The sequence below is a fragment of the Anastrepha ludens genome, chromosome 2, assembly GCF_028408465.1.
Source record: "Anastrepha ludens isolate Willacy chromosome 2, idAnaLude1.1, whole genome shotgun sequence".
NCBI classification, from domain to species: Eukaryota; Metazoa; Arthropoda; class Insecta; order Diptera; family Tephritidae; genus Anastrepha; species Anastrepha ludens.
The window spans coordinates 68863259-68880752 of record NC_071498.1 but is presented as its reverse complement, the minus strand read 5'-3'; the positions used below and the strand labels follow the sequence as shown (position 1 = coordinate 68880752).

Sequence of the window (17494 nt, the reverse complement as noted above, 5' to 3'; positions counted from 1 at the left end):
CTACAACTTTCGCCCATCTTTCGGGCAATTTCCGGATGCCGTTTCTCCAAAATTCTGGCCGCTGCTTGGCTATCCATGACTCAACCCATATTTTGGTAGCCTCGTACGAGGAGAACCGCTGGTCCGCCAAATCGAGACTCATATGCCGGAACAAATGATAATCGGAGGGAGCTATGTCTGGACTATACGGCGGGTGGGGTAACACTTCCTAGCCAAGCGTTCCAAGGTATTTTTTGACAGGTTGAGCAACATGCGGCCGAGCGTTGTCATGTTGCAAAATAACCTTGTCGTGCCTTTTTACCGTTTCCGGCCGTTTTTCTTTCAATGCCCGGCTTAAACGCATCAATTGCAGTCGGTAACGATCCCCCGTGATTGTTTCGCCCGGTTGGAGCAGCTCAAAATATACGACGCCGACCTGATCCCACCAAATGCAGAGCATGATTTTCTTGCCGTGAATATTCTGCTTGGCCGTCGACGTTGATGCGTGGCCGGGCAAACCCCATGATTTTTTGCGTTTTGGGTTATCGTAGTGGATCCATTTTTCGTCGCCAGTCACCACCCGATGCAAAAAACCCTTCCGATTTTGTCGCTCGATCAGCAATTCGCACTTAAAAAATCGCCGTTCGACGTCGCTCAGCTTCAACTCGTACGGGACCCAATGTCCTTGCTTTTGGATCATTCCCATCGCTTTTAGACGCTTGCAAACGGTTGATTTATCAACGCCCAATGATTCAGCAAGCTCTTCTTGGGTTTGGCACGAGTCCTCGTTTACCAATTCCCCCAATTCCGCGTCCTCGAACTTTTTGGGCTGGCCAAGACGCTCCTTGTCTTCGGTGTGAAAATCACCACTTTTGAATCGTCGAAACCAGTACTCACATGTTGAAATCGACGGAGTATGGTCTGGGTAGGCCTCCTGCAGCAATTCACGGGCTTGGGCTGTATTTTTTTTCAAATTGAAGCAGAAAAGCAAAGCTTCCCGCAAATTGCGTTTCGACGGCACGAAAGTTGACATACTCGGAGCACGAAAACACTGCGTTGTTTATACTTCAGCGAAATGACAGATACTGATAAACAAAGCCTAGGGATGAGGCTTTGTCATGAATATATATTCAGTATTGCCAACGCGATAAAGTGATAAATAGCGCCATCTGTGTGTCACCTTTAAAACTAATTCAACCTCCCAATATATAAAGATAGAAAGTAATACTTACACGTGGGAATATATTTATCCCAGAGCCGTTAAAGGGTTAAGGCTTATTACCATAATATGATACCAAATTTTGGCATTAATTCCTTCGGCTAGAAGGCGTTACTGCAAGCCCAAATAGCGAAGGCAATTTAAAATACTTTAATAGATTTTAATTAACTCTCTTTTTATGTTAGCTTTCAAGCGTGACACTTGAGTTACTTTTGTAGTGAAACAGGGGTCCGTGGCAGTGGGGCATCTAGAGTGGAATTGTTACTTTGAATATTTTGCTCACTCATTGGCATTATTTTTTGTCGGCTGATTCAAGTATTTTTCCATTTTCCATTTTTCTTCTTTATATTTTGCATTCTTTATAGTTTTTGCTTGGCTACAGGGTTGTAATCAAAACAATTTGTGTAACGATGCACAAATCAACATCACGCATGAAAGCGCTCGATGAGCAAAAATGTAGAAGAGAAAATGTAGATGGAACCAAAAAGGCAGCACAATCTGGAGTATGTGCATATGTGTGTATGTATATCTGCAGAATATCACTGGCTGCTGCTCGCATTTCCTCAATGTTTCTGCTCCGCTTGGTCAGTATTGAACAAAATATAACAAAGTGCTGGTAAAATGCAGAGGAAAATTCTGAATTCTGAATTCCAAATTTTAGGTGCAACAACAAGTAGGCAAGCCGAAAAAGAGGATCGAATATGAAAAACGAAAACGCAATAAATATACGAAAATACATTTAAATGAATGCAATATTCACGATTTTTGTTAAAAAAGTATAGTATGGGGTATGCAGAAAAAACACAACACATCAAAAAAAAAAAACAATATACAGACAATATAAACACCAACATGAAAGGAAAAAAACACGAGGGAAAAGTGGAAAAAACTTCGCAAATATCAAGGCTACAAAAGAAAATGGAAGCAAAATAAAAAATTTAAAGGACAGAAACCTGTGGCGTATTATAGTATCTTCTCTTTTTTAGTGTAAACAAGATTTTCGTTTGCACTTAATGCCTCAAGCTGGCGTGGGATAAGCCAGGCAAGCTTTAAATGAACTTTGTTTACTACCAGGGGCCAAATAAAGTAGAAACGATCAAAAGCGGATTGCGGGCATAATTTTTAAGTGGAAAAAAATTACAAAACCTTCCAAAAAATGCTTAGAAAATAAGAGAAAGAAGTATCAAATTAAAAGACGGCATTTCCTTTTCACTGGCCCCAGACCACTAGAAAGCATTCGTGCGCATTTGTGTTGCAAATGGAATTTCCATTAAAAATATGAAGTGGACAAACAATTTTGAGGAGTGCCTCAGGCTGGCAACGAAAGCATGCCCCTCGAGCAACCTGAAGTATTTTGCACAGAGTGACTGCGGCAGGTAGCAGTACTTTAAGTCAGTTACACAAACACATGCATGGCTGCATTACGATACTCTCACTCGACTGTCAATGCCAATGGCTTCTTGGCATTTTCGTGGCGCCGCCATTCGTTTAAAACGCTGCGTGCACTTTTCCACCGTTATAGTGCCGAAGAAGTTTGCTTTCATCTCTTTAAGCTGACTATTTGCTCGTTATAGGCGCTTGCTGTTGGTGTTGATTACACTGATGGAATCTTAAGTAACTTCGACGCAAGGCTTAAGTAACGACGTGCGAGCAGTTTGTTCACGGTTACTCATACGCCGCGTCGGGTTTCACACGTGCGTTGGTAATTTAATTGGTAAAGCGGTTCTGAGAATTTTAAGTGCTTACAGGCACATTGCATTTAATTGCATGCACACAATTTTTCTTAATTAAATAACACAGATTTCACTTACAACTCAGTTAAAATACTTTGTTTTACTCTTGCAATAAACTACTACCATTTTAGAATACTGGCATAATTCAACTGTGAAACTAATTAATTAATTGCTTGAAATTACAGTAAAGAAATATGTGATTTGCCTTTTTATAGGTTAGTCTAGGTTAGGTTAAGGTCTTGGGGTAACAGAGAAAAATATACATTTCCGCGAATCCTGATGAAGTGACAGTCGTTGGCTGGATAAATATCCGGTTCGTTCCGGTAGGGTAGGACTAACTATCGTGGCTTACGTTTCCCTGATCCAGCTCAGAGATCTAATGGTCCCATTGCTACACCATTATTGAGACTTGTTTGGCGTTTGTTATTTCTTCTGATGAGAAATGCGGTAAAAGTCGTTGTAAGTGAGTCTATTCTAGTGGAACAAGTCACGGTAAGGTGGTGATCAGTGATAATTGATCATTTGGCGAAGTAGAGGGATCTCTAAGTGAATGAAATAGCTATATCTTTTCTTGTGAATTTAGCACCAGATTGGTCATGAATAAGGTGGTAAAATCAATCCACCGATTTCAATCCAAATTCATTGTGCAATCCTCCGATCATCTTTTGAAAGCTAGATATTACACTAGCTAGAATTTAACGATGCGTCTGAGTTATGAGAGGTACTAATGTTAGATAGGGGGGCTATTTTCCTCCGCAACTCGTCTACTAAATGTTTCCTGAAGTATTTCTATGCCATTACACCCACACTATGTATGTTGTATATTTAGTGCCGAGGTGTTTTAGAACTTTTCTGCATTCAATCGCTGAGTGCTGTCTGACTATCCGAGAATGTAGTAGTAATTGATTTCAGCCTTTTGATTCTATTTTGAGCCATCAGTGTAGATGACACTGAAGTTAGCGTATGGGTTCAGTAATAAATTTATACCATGAGTAAATTTGTGTAAAAAGCCTTTCCCGTAAGTGAGAGACGGGCATATATAAGATCGATATCTGAAGTTTTCGAGAATTTTTGAGGTCCGTTGAACGTTTTATGCTTAACAAAGTAAAAAAAAGGCATTAAATCTCACTCTTTCACAGTTTACATGAAGTTTTCCATATAGGACGACAGCAGATGTTTGAGTAAGGATTCAAGAGGATTGCGTACATTGGTGAGCCTAGCCTTTACTATATCAGCGAATGTAGTTATTTTCAGTTATACGATAATTAAATCTATATTATAAATACTATATTTATTAAATACTATACGTTTGTCCAAAGTATTTACCATGATTGAGTTTCTTGGGGAAAACTTAGCTGCAATGTTAGGTGACTTACCCGTGGAAACAGATGATACAGAATTTAATAGCGATGATCATTCAAATTTGCCCATATCTTCAAGATAAAGTTAAAGAACAGTTTAACACAAATATTTAATTCAACGCATTGATATAACAACAATTATGTCTATATGTTTAGAAAACGACATTTTCGATGTAAATATGATCCCCAAGTCTCTCTTTTGATAACTTTTTGTGAGGGTGGTAGTGACCAACTTGTAATCGAAAGCAATTGCAACTTTGCGTCTACTGAAGGACAAGTGCTGGAATTTACCCGTATAAAGAAGTAAGCAGTTTCCATCACACTAAGCTTCCAATCTTAGTCATCACCATACATCAGACAACGTGATGTCAGAAAAACGTCTGGAATATCATTAAAAAAGATTAAGAACAATAAGGGCCGAGATGGCTACCTTGAACTACATCTGAAGTAGCTTTGATGGAATTAGATTTTATATTGTTTATACGAACGAATTGAGTTCTATCAGTGATATTAGTAAGTTCTTAAGTAAGATGCTATGGCTGACTCTATCGAAAACACGGTGAAAATGACATCGCATTGTTGGCCTGTTTCAAATTGTTTTAAGACAAAATTTTCTAATAAACCTAAATTCGTAACAGTAGATCTACCCTTAACAAAGCCATGCAGATAGCGCGATATGAGATAAAAAATTTGAAAGATAATCAAGTCATGAACTAGTTTTTCAAAGAGTTTAGGTATGCTAAAGATTTTGTAGATAAGGCAATGATTTTGAGCATTCGACTTGTTTCCAGATTTATCTATCGGTATGATAAAATTTGTTTTCCATTTATGTAAAAACTTACCAGAAGCCAGCGTTTTATAGAAGAGTATTGTTAACGGTTGGGCTAACGATGTAGCTCAGCTTTTTAATAATATAGAAGGCCGAAAGGTCCCCTAGTATATCATTAAATGAGAGCTGGAAGCCTTTAAATGCTCGTGCAGCCTTTTTTGAACTCGACTTATTTACTATTGAAGTGAAACTTCTTTAGCGGCGGTCTGATATTTGAGCGAGAATGGAGAGTGAATTGGAAAAAATGTTGCGTTTAGAAATTTCGTTACGCGAGAGAGAAAAAAAGATACAACGTAGAGAGAAGGAGAAAGAGAGCTATACATTTTCTATACGTAAGACATAGGCTTCGTTGTAAGACAGAGTATACAGATATATAACATAGAGAGAAAGAGAAGGAGAGCTATACATTATAATGTTACGCGAAACATATGAAACTGTGTTTGTGATTGGCGTACTGTACATGATAACAACGAATATAGATGTGGCAGACGGCTTGGCAAATGGCGCAGTGGCAAGTGGCAAGTTAGTGCATCTCGAATTTGATGACAATGGAAAAGTCACCGTTGCATGGCTTGAATTTCCAGATTGCTCTTCTACAGGTCAAAAAATCACAAAAAAAGTTGCTGGTCATGCTGCAGCGCATAATATCAGTAAAACAGCGGTACCAATCGGAGGACGCACATCAACAATCCCGCTTAACAACAACAAATCGATTAACGCTAAACGATCACATTTACCATTAGTTTGTGCTTGTGCGACGACCATTCACAAGTCTCAGGGAAGCACGTATTCTGAAGTTGTTAACGAATATGATAAAAAACATTCGCAATCATTAGTTTACGTTGCTTTATCACGAGTCACTTGTATTGAAGGCTTGTGGATTATAAAGAACGGAAATTATTTTAGATTCGACAATGGTCGACGAGCATCAGTCAGTATGTCTCATTTACAAGATGAATTCCGGAGACTATCGTTAAATAGACTGGAAACTGTGGATAAACAAATAATCGATTTCATGACTCAGAGAAGAGGGCTATCTGTATATACTCTTAATTGTCAGAGCCTACGAGCACATTCCGTAGATTTAACAGACTCTGTCATCCGCAAATCGAGTATAGTACTTTTGCCCGAAACTTGGTTAAACGATAACGAGGATATTAGTATACCAAATTTCAATTCCGTCATCAAATTTAAGCAACTAAATGTTAGAGCTGGCGATGTGGCGGTGTGAATCTACCACAATCAAGATGATAGTGTAAATATCGTCACACCAAACATGGAAATGACTGCAAGGCAGTCTCAGTCATATTCATCGACAGTCACACCAGTTGGCGATGTTTGCATTGCAGAATGTCAAACGCTGAATGGAAAAACTATTGTCATAGCCGCCATCTATATCTCACCGAACCAAAATCTTGATGACATAATATATTTCATTCACCGCTCACTACTGGTTTACAGCCACGCGGGTGCAAATGCACTTGGAAGGGGCGAAGACAAAATTCCATTGATTCTCAGGGGAGATTTCAACGTAAATTTCGGATCCAATGATTCTTTGCCGTTGATTCAATTTCTTCGAGAAACATTCGGTTTGCAGATAAACAATAATCCTAACGAATCAACAACAAAATCCGGAACTACACTAGATGCAATTTTCACACGTTATCTAGAAAATATTGAATCACGTACATATATTTCATATTTTAGCTATCACAAACCAATTATATCAGTATTACCAATTGAACCACCAACAGATGATAGTATAATGCATATATAGTTAATAAAATCGAATTTTGGTTACACAAATTTTATACTGTTGTATTTATTTTGAAATTCTCCCTGTCTCCTTCTCTTCCTATCTTCCTCTCTCGCTCTTTCTCTCACTCTCTTATTCACACTCATTCACACACAGAAGTTTCACTTCTACCACGTGTACGATGCTGCACATGATTTTTTTTCTTTATAAAAGCAAAATTAGTTTCGTTTATAAAGAACTGCAATTATTTTGAACTTGATCCAATATTTTTGCGGTTTTTACAGAAAAAGTTCTATTGCTCGAGTTAAGGGTAAAGACATAAGTAAATTTTTTAAATAAGATTCATAAATATTTAAAAAAATTGTGAATGATTTCAGCAACGTTTTTTTTGCCATTATATCTCAGAATTTTAAGTAAAAAAAATAAAAATTTAGGTGCATGCACATATCGATATCGATAACTGTGATTTCACAGCTGAAAATGGCAAACTGTGTTGACATTTCTGTTCAGTAAGGTTTGGAAAGTCATCATGAATCATTTAACGCCAGAACAACACGTCGAAATTGCGAAAATTTACTTTGAAAAAAAGTCATGCTGACGGAATTTTTGTTTCCAAAAAATGATCTGCCGTACATCGACGACATTTGGTTGCAACTTAGATCGCTCAACTTACCATACAGCGCGCTTAACAATCGATTTATGGCAATATTTAAGCCAATATATTTCCGTTGTGTATTATCATTTCAAATTCTCAAGTTACAAATACTTGGTTAAATACGTATCTTCTGATTATCCATAGCCTTTCAGAAAAATACTATGAGACCCCAGGGATTAAAAATTCAGTTTATATTGTTGCACTATGTTGTTACTTAAAAAATTATCCAGCTTTAAATATAAAATACATTTAAGCTTTTTTTTTCAGAAATATCTATAATATAATATTAATTCCATTTCCATTCCTTTTCTCATTTCAGGTTCGTTGCAGATAGTAAATTTTATTTGAAAAGTGTTCTGAAAATACATCACACACACATGCAAATAAGACAGCACACATACTCGTACACCTAATCATATCATAACTCTTCCAAAGGCAATGCACTTTAGTTTTTTAATGCAAAACTGAGCTTAAAAAATTGTTTATACCTAGCCCAGACTTCAATGAAACTAAAATGTGCCACATTATTTTTAATAGTTCTTAGAGATGAAAAGATTGCATATAAATGAATAAAGTTAGTGAACCAAATTGAATGTTAGTAAGCTTACTTTAAAGCCTTTAAATGAATTACTAGCGTGTAAATATAAATAGCCAAATGCTTATGAAATAAATCCGTATATACATATGTAAATATATAGAAATATGTTAGTCTGCTCTAAATGTGCCTAAAATCGCTATTGCAAGCCGTGCTGGAGCCTAGCATCCTTCCCCAAACTTCAGCCACTGGTCCACTAGCCAACACCCATAGATGTGCAATGTGATTTACTTGTATCTATGTTGCGGATTAAAAATGCCTGCATGCAGCCGAATCGGTGCTAGAAGCCTCAACTAAGAATAGATCATAAAATGTGCGTCTCCTTTATGACTTACTTGTACTTTTATTTTATTTATTTATATCTTTTACTAATTTAAGTGCTAGCATTTTATATTAAATATTTTTATATTGTTTATAAAATCGGAATGTATGTACAATTTTAATTTTATTTATATTTGCATACAAATCTATACATATATAATTAGTATATATATATTTTTTTAAATTATTTGATATGTGCTAAATTAAAATTAAAAATTAATTGAAATTAGTGAAACAGTATTACTTTGCACTTGAATACTCGAGTCTTTGAAAATTGTATTTATATAAATATAATAATGTGTAAATGGGCTAAATTATAAGCCGTTTTTGCAAAAATTAAGCCAACATTTTAAAGATATTCAGCTCGGTTGCCCCTCGAACGGCTATGAAAAGTCTTCCCGCAAAGGCTGTGTTTTCAGCACTAAGAAAAGAATAAGCCATATTCACCCAAAAAAAAACGTAAAGAGTTGCTTTGCAATAGTGGAGTTCTTTACTCAATACCGGAAAGTTCTTACCAGACTACCAACGAAAAATTTTAATAGGATGCTCAAAGAAGAAATGAAAGAAGATATGGGTTGAGGAAATATCCGACAAATGATACCCCCCGGTTTTATACGAGTTGGAGGGGATGTTCAGAACGCGCAGGAATAAAGAAGACGTTTCGTCAACCAGACCATTTTAATGACTTTCAAGCTAAATTGAGGCTAATAAGATTAGCGTATTCGATTAAGACTTCCAGGGATCGAGTAACTCTGAATGAACTTATTTCTTCCACTAACAACTCACAAGCTCAACAAACTGCCGTAGATTTCATAATGCATAGCATGGCCAATGATCTATTCATCTATGTCTGTCGGGGGCATAGAAAAATACCCGCAACGAGCAGCTTATGAGATTGCAAGACGCACTCCACTCCCGGCTTGGAAGGGTTTCTGCTCACCACTTACAAGCTCCTAAGTACTTGAAACACAATCAATATAAGTGACCAAGATAAGATATGAGAGCTCTCTAGGAGAGCTCTCTCCTGTGGCTATAACAACTTTTTTAGAAGGTGCAGAATCGAGAAAGAGCGAGAACCCTCAAGGCACATGCTTTACGAATGCTGTTCACTCTGGAGGAGTAGTCAGATATTCATGGGCTCAGAATATTTTGATAATCTTAGACGGCAACTTCTTCAATTCCACTCTTGGATCGAATAGGTAAAGGATCCATGTAGTATAGCAATGAACACAGTTAAAGGTTTAGTTATGCCAGCATAGTCCATTGCCATCACTTCATAGTTACATCTTAATTTAACCTAATATATCTATTAATCACAATAGAGAGGATCTGAACCCAGCCTTTTAGGAAAATTCTGACAGAGCCTAAACTTCTGAACTACATTAGGTTATCTACGTTTAGATAACGTCTAGATACTTCTTATGTCAGTGAACAAAGCGTTTGATTGATGTTTTGACATAAAAAGATGTATATTTATAACAAGCGGCAAATGCGGAAATGCACTCAAGCCCGTCCAGCAATATAAAATAGAAAGGTCTCAGACTAAGATCGTATTCCGATGCGTTTTCCGGTAACAGGCGCTCTAAAGGCGATAACTTAAGTTGCTTTCTAAGAGATCTTAAGATTATAGCGGATAAATGTAAGCCCCTAAATTTAACACCTGACTATTCCCACCGAGCTTATTAAACCGCTTGGATATTTGCCGTTCCGTCAGTTACGCTTTAAAGGTAATTTCTTCAAAGCACCCAGTCCAAAAAAAAAAAATCCCGTATGTTACTGAAATCTTAGATCTCCTTATGAACCTAAACTTTTTGACTATTTTAGAATTGAAATAACTGAAAGAATCCACTGTTTCACTAATACCATTCATTTATTATTTAAATTGAATTTAAGCTGAAATTTTTACTCTGTGAATGCTTTAACTTCTTTTTCATGTAACCTTTTCTATATTCTTAGTTTTAAGATTTTTGGCTTATATTATGTTATACTTACTATAAATTTGCTGAATATCTGATTGCCTCGAAAAACCTAGTTTGAGCATTATTTAAAAAAATCAAAAAAAAAATTTTTTTTTTTAATGGTTAGGGAAGATTATTATTTGTTATCACTAAATGTAGAATTTGTATGTAAAATGCGAAAATCAATATTCAGTACCATTTTATAGCTTGTCTGTCGAACTTGTTATTATTCAAAAAAAGATTCCTAGAAAGTTTGGGCACATACAGTTAATAAGAAAGTTTCAAAAATTGTTACAAACAACCTCGTCAGGAATTTGTTGAAATACGCCCACCCATTAAACAAATATCTGTTAAAACTATTATTGAAGTGCGTATAGGAGAAAAGCAACGATACTGAAGCGTCACAACCATCACATTTGGCCCATAGGAAATATTTTATGTGTTCACTTGTTTATGTGTCGATTTTCCTCAGTTAATTTCATATGCGAGCTATGCCTGGTCAACTTAAATGCTTTGCATTTCGTTCAGCATTTAAAGGATAATCTCATTATCGAAGCAGGTAATTTCTTTCAATATGGATTTGGTTACTTTAGATCCTATTGTCGCCAGTTCAATCTTACTATCAGCAAAGATAGTGACTTCCTTAGCCAGAACTGTACTGCCTGATGGAAAAAAGCAGTATTCTCTATGGCAAAGGCCTCTATTTGAAAGATGCTGCAGGGATCTCGCATATGGGCTAATAGGGCAGAGCACAACATCTGCGCGGGAGGAAGTGTTATTGCTTTACATTCTTTTCCGTTAGATAAAAAATATAGGGATAAGAAATAGGGGCAAATGGAGGGCTTGTTGGTGGCCTTCAAACTTTTCAGACTCCTTCCTTTTCCGCACTTTTTCTTGGAAAAAACGCCCTCTTAGTTTAACAAAAGAGACGAACACAGAATAAGTAATCTTTGACGTCATCCATCTAAAGAATGGGATCACATAGTAAGTAGTTGATGGTAGTCATATTTATGAGTTCAATGTATTTTATTCTTTAATTAGATATATTAGCGATTTTAGTTATTCCTTTTGGTAAAAAAGTTTCATTACCCACTCTTCGACTTCACTTTCAAGAAGCACTTGGTGGTTATATGAGTACTCAAGCTACTAACAGATTCCCAAATGAAATAAAATTGCCGATGAATTGTCCAACTGCGGATTAGCGGTTACCCCACAGGGACCAGAGTCAATAATGGGAATCAGTTCTGCCAGAATCATAAATTGGATCATCGATTGTGTATTCAATTTACATAAAGAGCGATGGACCGGTATTGAACGCTGCAGAACTCCAAATTGTTTTGTGACAAGCCCGAACAGAAAGTTGCCGAACTTTCTCCTAAAATTTGGGAGAAAAGACGTTCGGTTGATGGCCGGTATTATCACAAGACACAACTTATGGGGTCAGCATATGGCCACCATTTGCCTGTCTTGCTTACAGGCATTTGGCATTTTTTCTGTGAGTGCCCTGCCTTTGCAAGAGCAAGGCTACGAATTTTGGGTTCCGATGTCATGAAAATTAGTAAAATTCGCCCAAACTGGAGGCTATTTTCCTACACCACACAACGGCTTGATAAACGATTTCGGATAGACTATCTTCATCGCTTCCTTTTTAATTTTTTAGACCATAAGGCTACTCTGAGTTTCCCTTGTTCGCTCTTGACCTTGGAGTCGTCCATGCTAGGTGTGTTGAAGTGAGGTGCATTCAGGAAACCGTATAAAAATCCATTTAAATTTTTGAATTATTGCAGAGCTTTGTTGTATCTACATTTATTTATCATTTCGTTCTGTTTTATGACTTGCCTCTGCGAAACTTTTCTTAAATAATTTGGTTAGGTATTCAGTTGTAATAATAATTTTTGAAATTATTTTATCATTCATATTTAAAGAACTAGAAGAGGTAGACATGTGAGTATGTTTGAATCTATTACTGAGAAATGAGGTGAACCCTAAGTATTCCATATTGTTACTACAAAACGTTGCATTTAAAAAAATCATTTGAAGAACAACTTACTCTATATCGAAACAAAACATTTAAAAAATTTTTTTTTTTACACTATTACATTAACAATAATATTTCCTCTATTTTATGCCTTTACATCTTTTTGGTATTTTTTTCTCATTAAAATCTTCTAACCTATTTCTAAAACATTTTTCTAAAATTGAATGTGCATCCAAATGTGAAATGCTTAAAAAAATGTTTGCAAAAAATTTTCAAATTAATACGAAATATATATTTTACACTTATATAGTATATAGACCACCATTAATGCTTGAATGTGTTGCTTTTTTTGGCTACGATTTTTATTGCTCTACCATAAGAAAAACTTAGTGAGCAACTTGATCTTTCATTAAAAACTATACAATACAAACAAATATCAACAAATCGTAATCGCTCGTAAATTTATTGGCGCATTGCATTCTGCGTACTTTAAATTCAATAAAATAATTCAAAAAAAATAAGAACTTCCCACACCCCAAACACACATCCTTAAATAACCAATATATTCTAAAAATTTAACAAAATGTCGCGTGAAAACTCACCTCGCCACAGCATACGACGGCGTCATAACCAATATCTGCAACAACAACAGCAAAACCAACAGTCGCATACTTTGCAACAAGCAGCAACGAATTCGCAACAGCAGCCGCCCATAATGGAGCATGTGGAGCAACTACAACAACAGCAACAATCGCTTGGCGCTAACGTTGCTAGTGTGGGCAGTAGTGGTGGCGCTGGCGCTGGCAGCGATGGCGGTGTTGCTGCTGCTGTGACGACTGCGGGCGGCGCGCCCATGTCCAGCTCCACCACGAACATTAGCACCGCCATCGACGATGGCAACGGCGAGAATGCCACACTGCCGCCACTCACCGGCCCCGGACCGAGCAGACAGCGTTCGTTGCGCGACCGCCTCAAAGACGGCATCACCGGCAGCTTCTCATGGCAGTAAGTTGGCTTTCAAGTGTTTGCATTTCAATTTCAATTTCGTTTTCATATTATTTATTTCTTTGTGTAAATTTATTGAAAGACTTTTCTTTTGATTAATTGAATTTGAATTCGAATTAACTGTTAGCTTTTGAATTGTTTAAAGTAAAAGAGAAATTTGATAAAATATTTATTTACGGCGATTAGCGCATTTTCCCGTTAACTACGCGCATACATATCAACTTACATACTTATCTATGCATTTGCATATGTATGCGCGTGAGTATTTAGTGCAAAGTAGTGAAAATTTTAAAATTGGATTTTGATTAAAAGTTTTGTAGTTCATGCGTATATTTTGGTAAATTGAAATCTGTATTCTTTTGCAAGAAGTAATATGTAAATATTTTATTTAATAAATATTATATTTTTTTAATTTTTGGTTTTTTTTTCGTAAAGGAAATACAAGCAAGCTGCTCTTACATACAATAGGAATTAATAGCAATTCCTAGTATTTTTGTCTATAAAATCCTGTGTAAGCCCGTTGCTCTAGCAAGTGGCAGTTTTTGCTTATCACTTCATTCGCCTAAGACATCTCTGCACCTCTCAAATGGCTTGTGAAATAGTAAGATGAAAAAGTACAGCCATGCATTTTATCAAGTTCTTCCCTGTAAGAGCCGCTCTCTACAATAGTTTTCTGAGCCATTAGGGTAGGTTAGGTTAAAATGTTTGCTCAAAGGTGGGCACACTTGGACGAAGAAGTCAATTGGTGATTCATCCGGAATCCAACTACCGCGTCCGCAATATTTTTTTGGCCACATCCTCGCTACCAACTTGTTTAATGGTTATTTACAGAATTACTATCAAGTCCGCTTACTACTATTCAGTGTAGTAATGCTGTGAATAACTGTGCAGTTGAAGAACCTTATTAGGTTGTTGACGTCTAAGCCAGTCAGTTGTTTGAGACGCTCGAACAATGGTTTACCATGGCTTGACATTCTCTCTTTCCATAAGGCAGGGAATTCACAGATGAAATGGAAAATCACTTCCTTTTTCGCAGGTTGTTTACAACTGTGGCAGTGTAGTTAGGGATGCCCATTTTGGCTGCTGGTTCACCAACATACCAAAAGCCCGTTATGACTGCCGAGAGTCTCTATGCGTCCTGTCGTTTCATGTGCGTCAACGTTGACGATTGTTTGAGATTGTAGGTGGGTCATAACCGTTTGCTTATTTTGCATTTGGTTTGGTCTCTCCATCTGCAATCCGCGATTCGGAGGTACTTTGAGGAAATTGTATTCTTGAACCTGCAAGAACGTTATTCATAACAGATCCCCCTCTTGCCAGTTCATCTGCTTTTTCGTTATCTTCAATGTTCCGATGCCCTGGTACTCAGATTAAGGTAACGTTATGGTTTTCGCTCAAGGCCGCAAGGCTATTCCTACTTTATTCTACCACCATAGAGATTGTCGTAGCTGAATCAAGTACCTGGATTGCAGCTTGGCTATCTGAAAGAATAGCGATATTGCTCTTAAAAGAGAAATCTGCGATTAGTAACTTACAAGCTTCACCAATTGCCTGTACTTCCGTCTGGAAGACACTGTAAAAATTAGGAAGACGTACAGATTTTTCAATTTTAATCTATGAGAATATATACCAACTCCAACTAATGTTTGGTAGGCTAAAAATTGGTATCTACCATATGGCAAGTCATTTTGCTTGAATGTTGGTACAACTGTCCGCTATAGTGTCGCAGAGTTTGAGCGTGATCTGTCAATTTTCTTGTTTTTGGCATTTAATTATATTAGTCAACCGTAGGTGTGCTCTGCGATTTTCACTATGGATAAAAATATCGCACAAAGAGTTTGTCTTAAATTTTGTGGTTTTAACGGATTTCGTGTCCCGAATCATTGGAAATGTTGCAGTAAGCGTATGGCGAGTGTGCTTTATCAAAAGCACGGGCCTACAAGTGGTAAACACTTTCTGCAGAGGGCTGAGAAGTCGTGAAAGATTTGCAATTCGATCCCATCTGGTCGCACATCAACGTCTTCAACGGATGAAAACGTCTTCAAAGTCAAGGAAATGGTGCTGGAAAACCATCATTTAAGTTAGAGAAAGGTAGTTCGTGACCTTAGCGCATCTCACGAATCAATTAGCAGCATTTTACGCTATTATTTGGGCATGAGACGCGTGGCTGCTCGACTGTTGAACCCAAAAAACCACATCAAAGTCGGTCAAGAGTGAAAGTCTTGCAACTCGTTTTCTTTGATTCTCACGGTATTGTGCACTCGGAATTCGTTCCAAATGGTTCTACGGTAAATAAAGAATATTATTTGGAATTTACGCAACGTTTGAGAGAGAATGCGCGTAGGAAATGTGGTGGAAGAAAATTCATGGATCTTGAACCATGATAACGCACGGTCTCACAAGGCTCATATTGTAAATACTTTTTTGCCCAAAAAGTCGACAAATACCATCAAACAACCACCGTATTCACCGGATTTAGCGCTCTATGACTTTTTCCTTTTCCCAAAACTTAAATTGTCACTCCGCGAATGCCGGTTTGAGTCAATAGAGGCCATTAAGGAGAATTCGCTAAAGGAGCTGAAGAATATCTCTTCAAACGCGTTGAAAAGGTGCTTTGATGATGGCTTCGAATGGAGCCTATTTTGAAGGCGACAAAATAAGTTTTGATGATCAAACAATTATTTTGCCTTTCATTGAACAATTCACGGTACTTTTTTGACAGTATGCATATCATTTCTGGCTGATTCTCTTAACACCGCAGTTTAGAGAAATTTAAACTAAAACAAAAAAATCTAAAGAAGTGTTACAGGACGGCACCGAGGTGACTAGTTTATACCTTGAAAACAACTAATAACACGATTCCCATTTTTAGTAGATCGTCCTCGTTTGCCTTCGTTAGGCCGAGCCTTTCCCTCAATATATTTATTAGCACCCGAATGTTTTTCAGGTTTCTCTGAGTTGCTTTTGGTTGTGTTAAAACAATGCACATGGTTGAAAATGGATTTTCGAAAATAAACTAAAAAAACAGTTTGCTTGTTTTTCTTTTTTAAGTATTTCCTCGATAAAATTGTTACATGAACAAATAATTTATAAATTGAATACTGAAAAAATAATCCAAGTATACAAATATTCTTATATTCACTTGAGGCACGCAAATCGAGGCAATACTGTAAAACACGTTTCATAAATTATTTTATGTTTGGGAACTTTTGCTTAATTTGTAAATACACAGAAGCACTTTTAGCACCAAAGGATACATTTGACATTTTTAAATCCCCAAACTATTTTGAATAGAAAACCAAATTACTAGTATGTTTTCGTAACACCTCTTCACTAATGTGCACTCTACCACAAGCACGTTTTAATCGGTTTCTTCTTCATTATGGACTAGTCATGAACTACTTTCCAATTATACGATCTGTATATAAGTAAAAATCATTGTGTGTATAAGTTTTTTTTTAGATTATTTCGCGAGAGGGTTCTAGCGGAGTCAACATTTGTAAGTCTATGCGGTTTTTACACAATTAATAAATTTTTTTTTTAACTCATGAATGGAAAATACAATACTTTTTCCTAAGTATGTATGTAAGCATTATATATTTGTAAATATTTGTATATTAATATACTTTTTGATATAAAAGTTTTTTCAGAAAACTTTTCTAAAAAGAATTTAATTAAATATTGTAAAATTAGAAAGTATGCTAATATCTTGCGATATCGATCGCTACGGACTGTCTTACCAGCACTGAAGAAGTATGGCCCAGCGATGGGGTCTGAGCAAATACTGGCCCAAACAGTCACTTTCTGATCTTCACGTGGTGTTTCTTGAACACTTTAAGCATTATTGATGCCCGAGAAGCGTAAGTTCTGCTTTTTGTCGGTGCTAGGGAGTGGGAAACTACCTCACCAGTTACCAGAACTTCCGTCCAAAAATTCATGCCGGGTTAGTACAACCGATAAATTATTTTCATAGTTTAACTAAGAATGAGAAATATTTCGAAGTGCATCAATTCAAAGTTAAGTTGTACTCAACGGACAATCAAAAAACTTAATTGATGAGACCGCCTTGCTTAGAATTTTTCCATTGTTCAGATTGTTTATACAA

At 36.7% G+C, this 17494-nt stretch overlaps 1 protein-coding gene across 7 annotated transcripts in view; it reads left to right on the top strand.

Annotated features, from left to right (window-relative positions):
- Positions 1-13393, top strand: part of LOC128871753 (uncharacterized) — an 84788-nt gene extending 71395 nt beyond the window's left edge. For 3 of the 7 annotated variants that reach the window (XM_054113803.1, XM_054113800.1, XM_054113802.1), the window contains exon 2: positions 12695-13393. In XM_054113803.1, the coding sequence (XP_053969778.1) occupies positions 12968-13393 (426 nt within the window). In that variant the 5' untranslated portion in view covers positions 12695-12967. Of the gene's footprint in view, positions 1-7851; positions 8441-12694 lie in introns of all 7 variants that reach the window. The other 4 variants (XM_054113797.1, XM_054113801.1, XM_054113799.1 and 1 more) reach the window with 3 other exon arrangements.
- The last annotated feature ends 4101 nt before the right edge of the window (positions 13394-17494 follow it).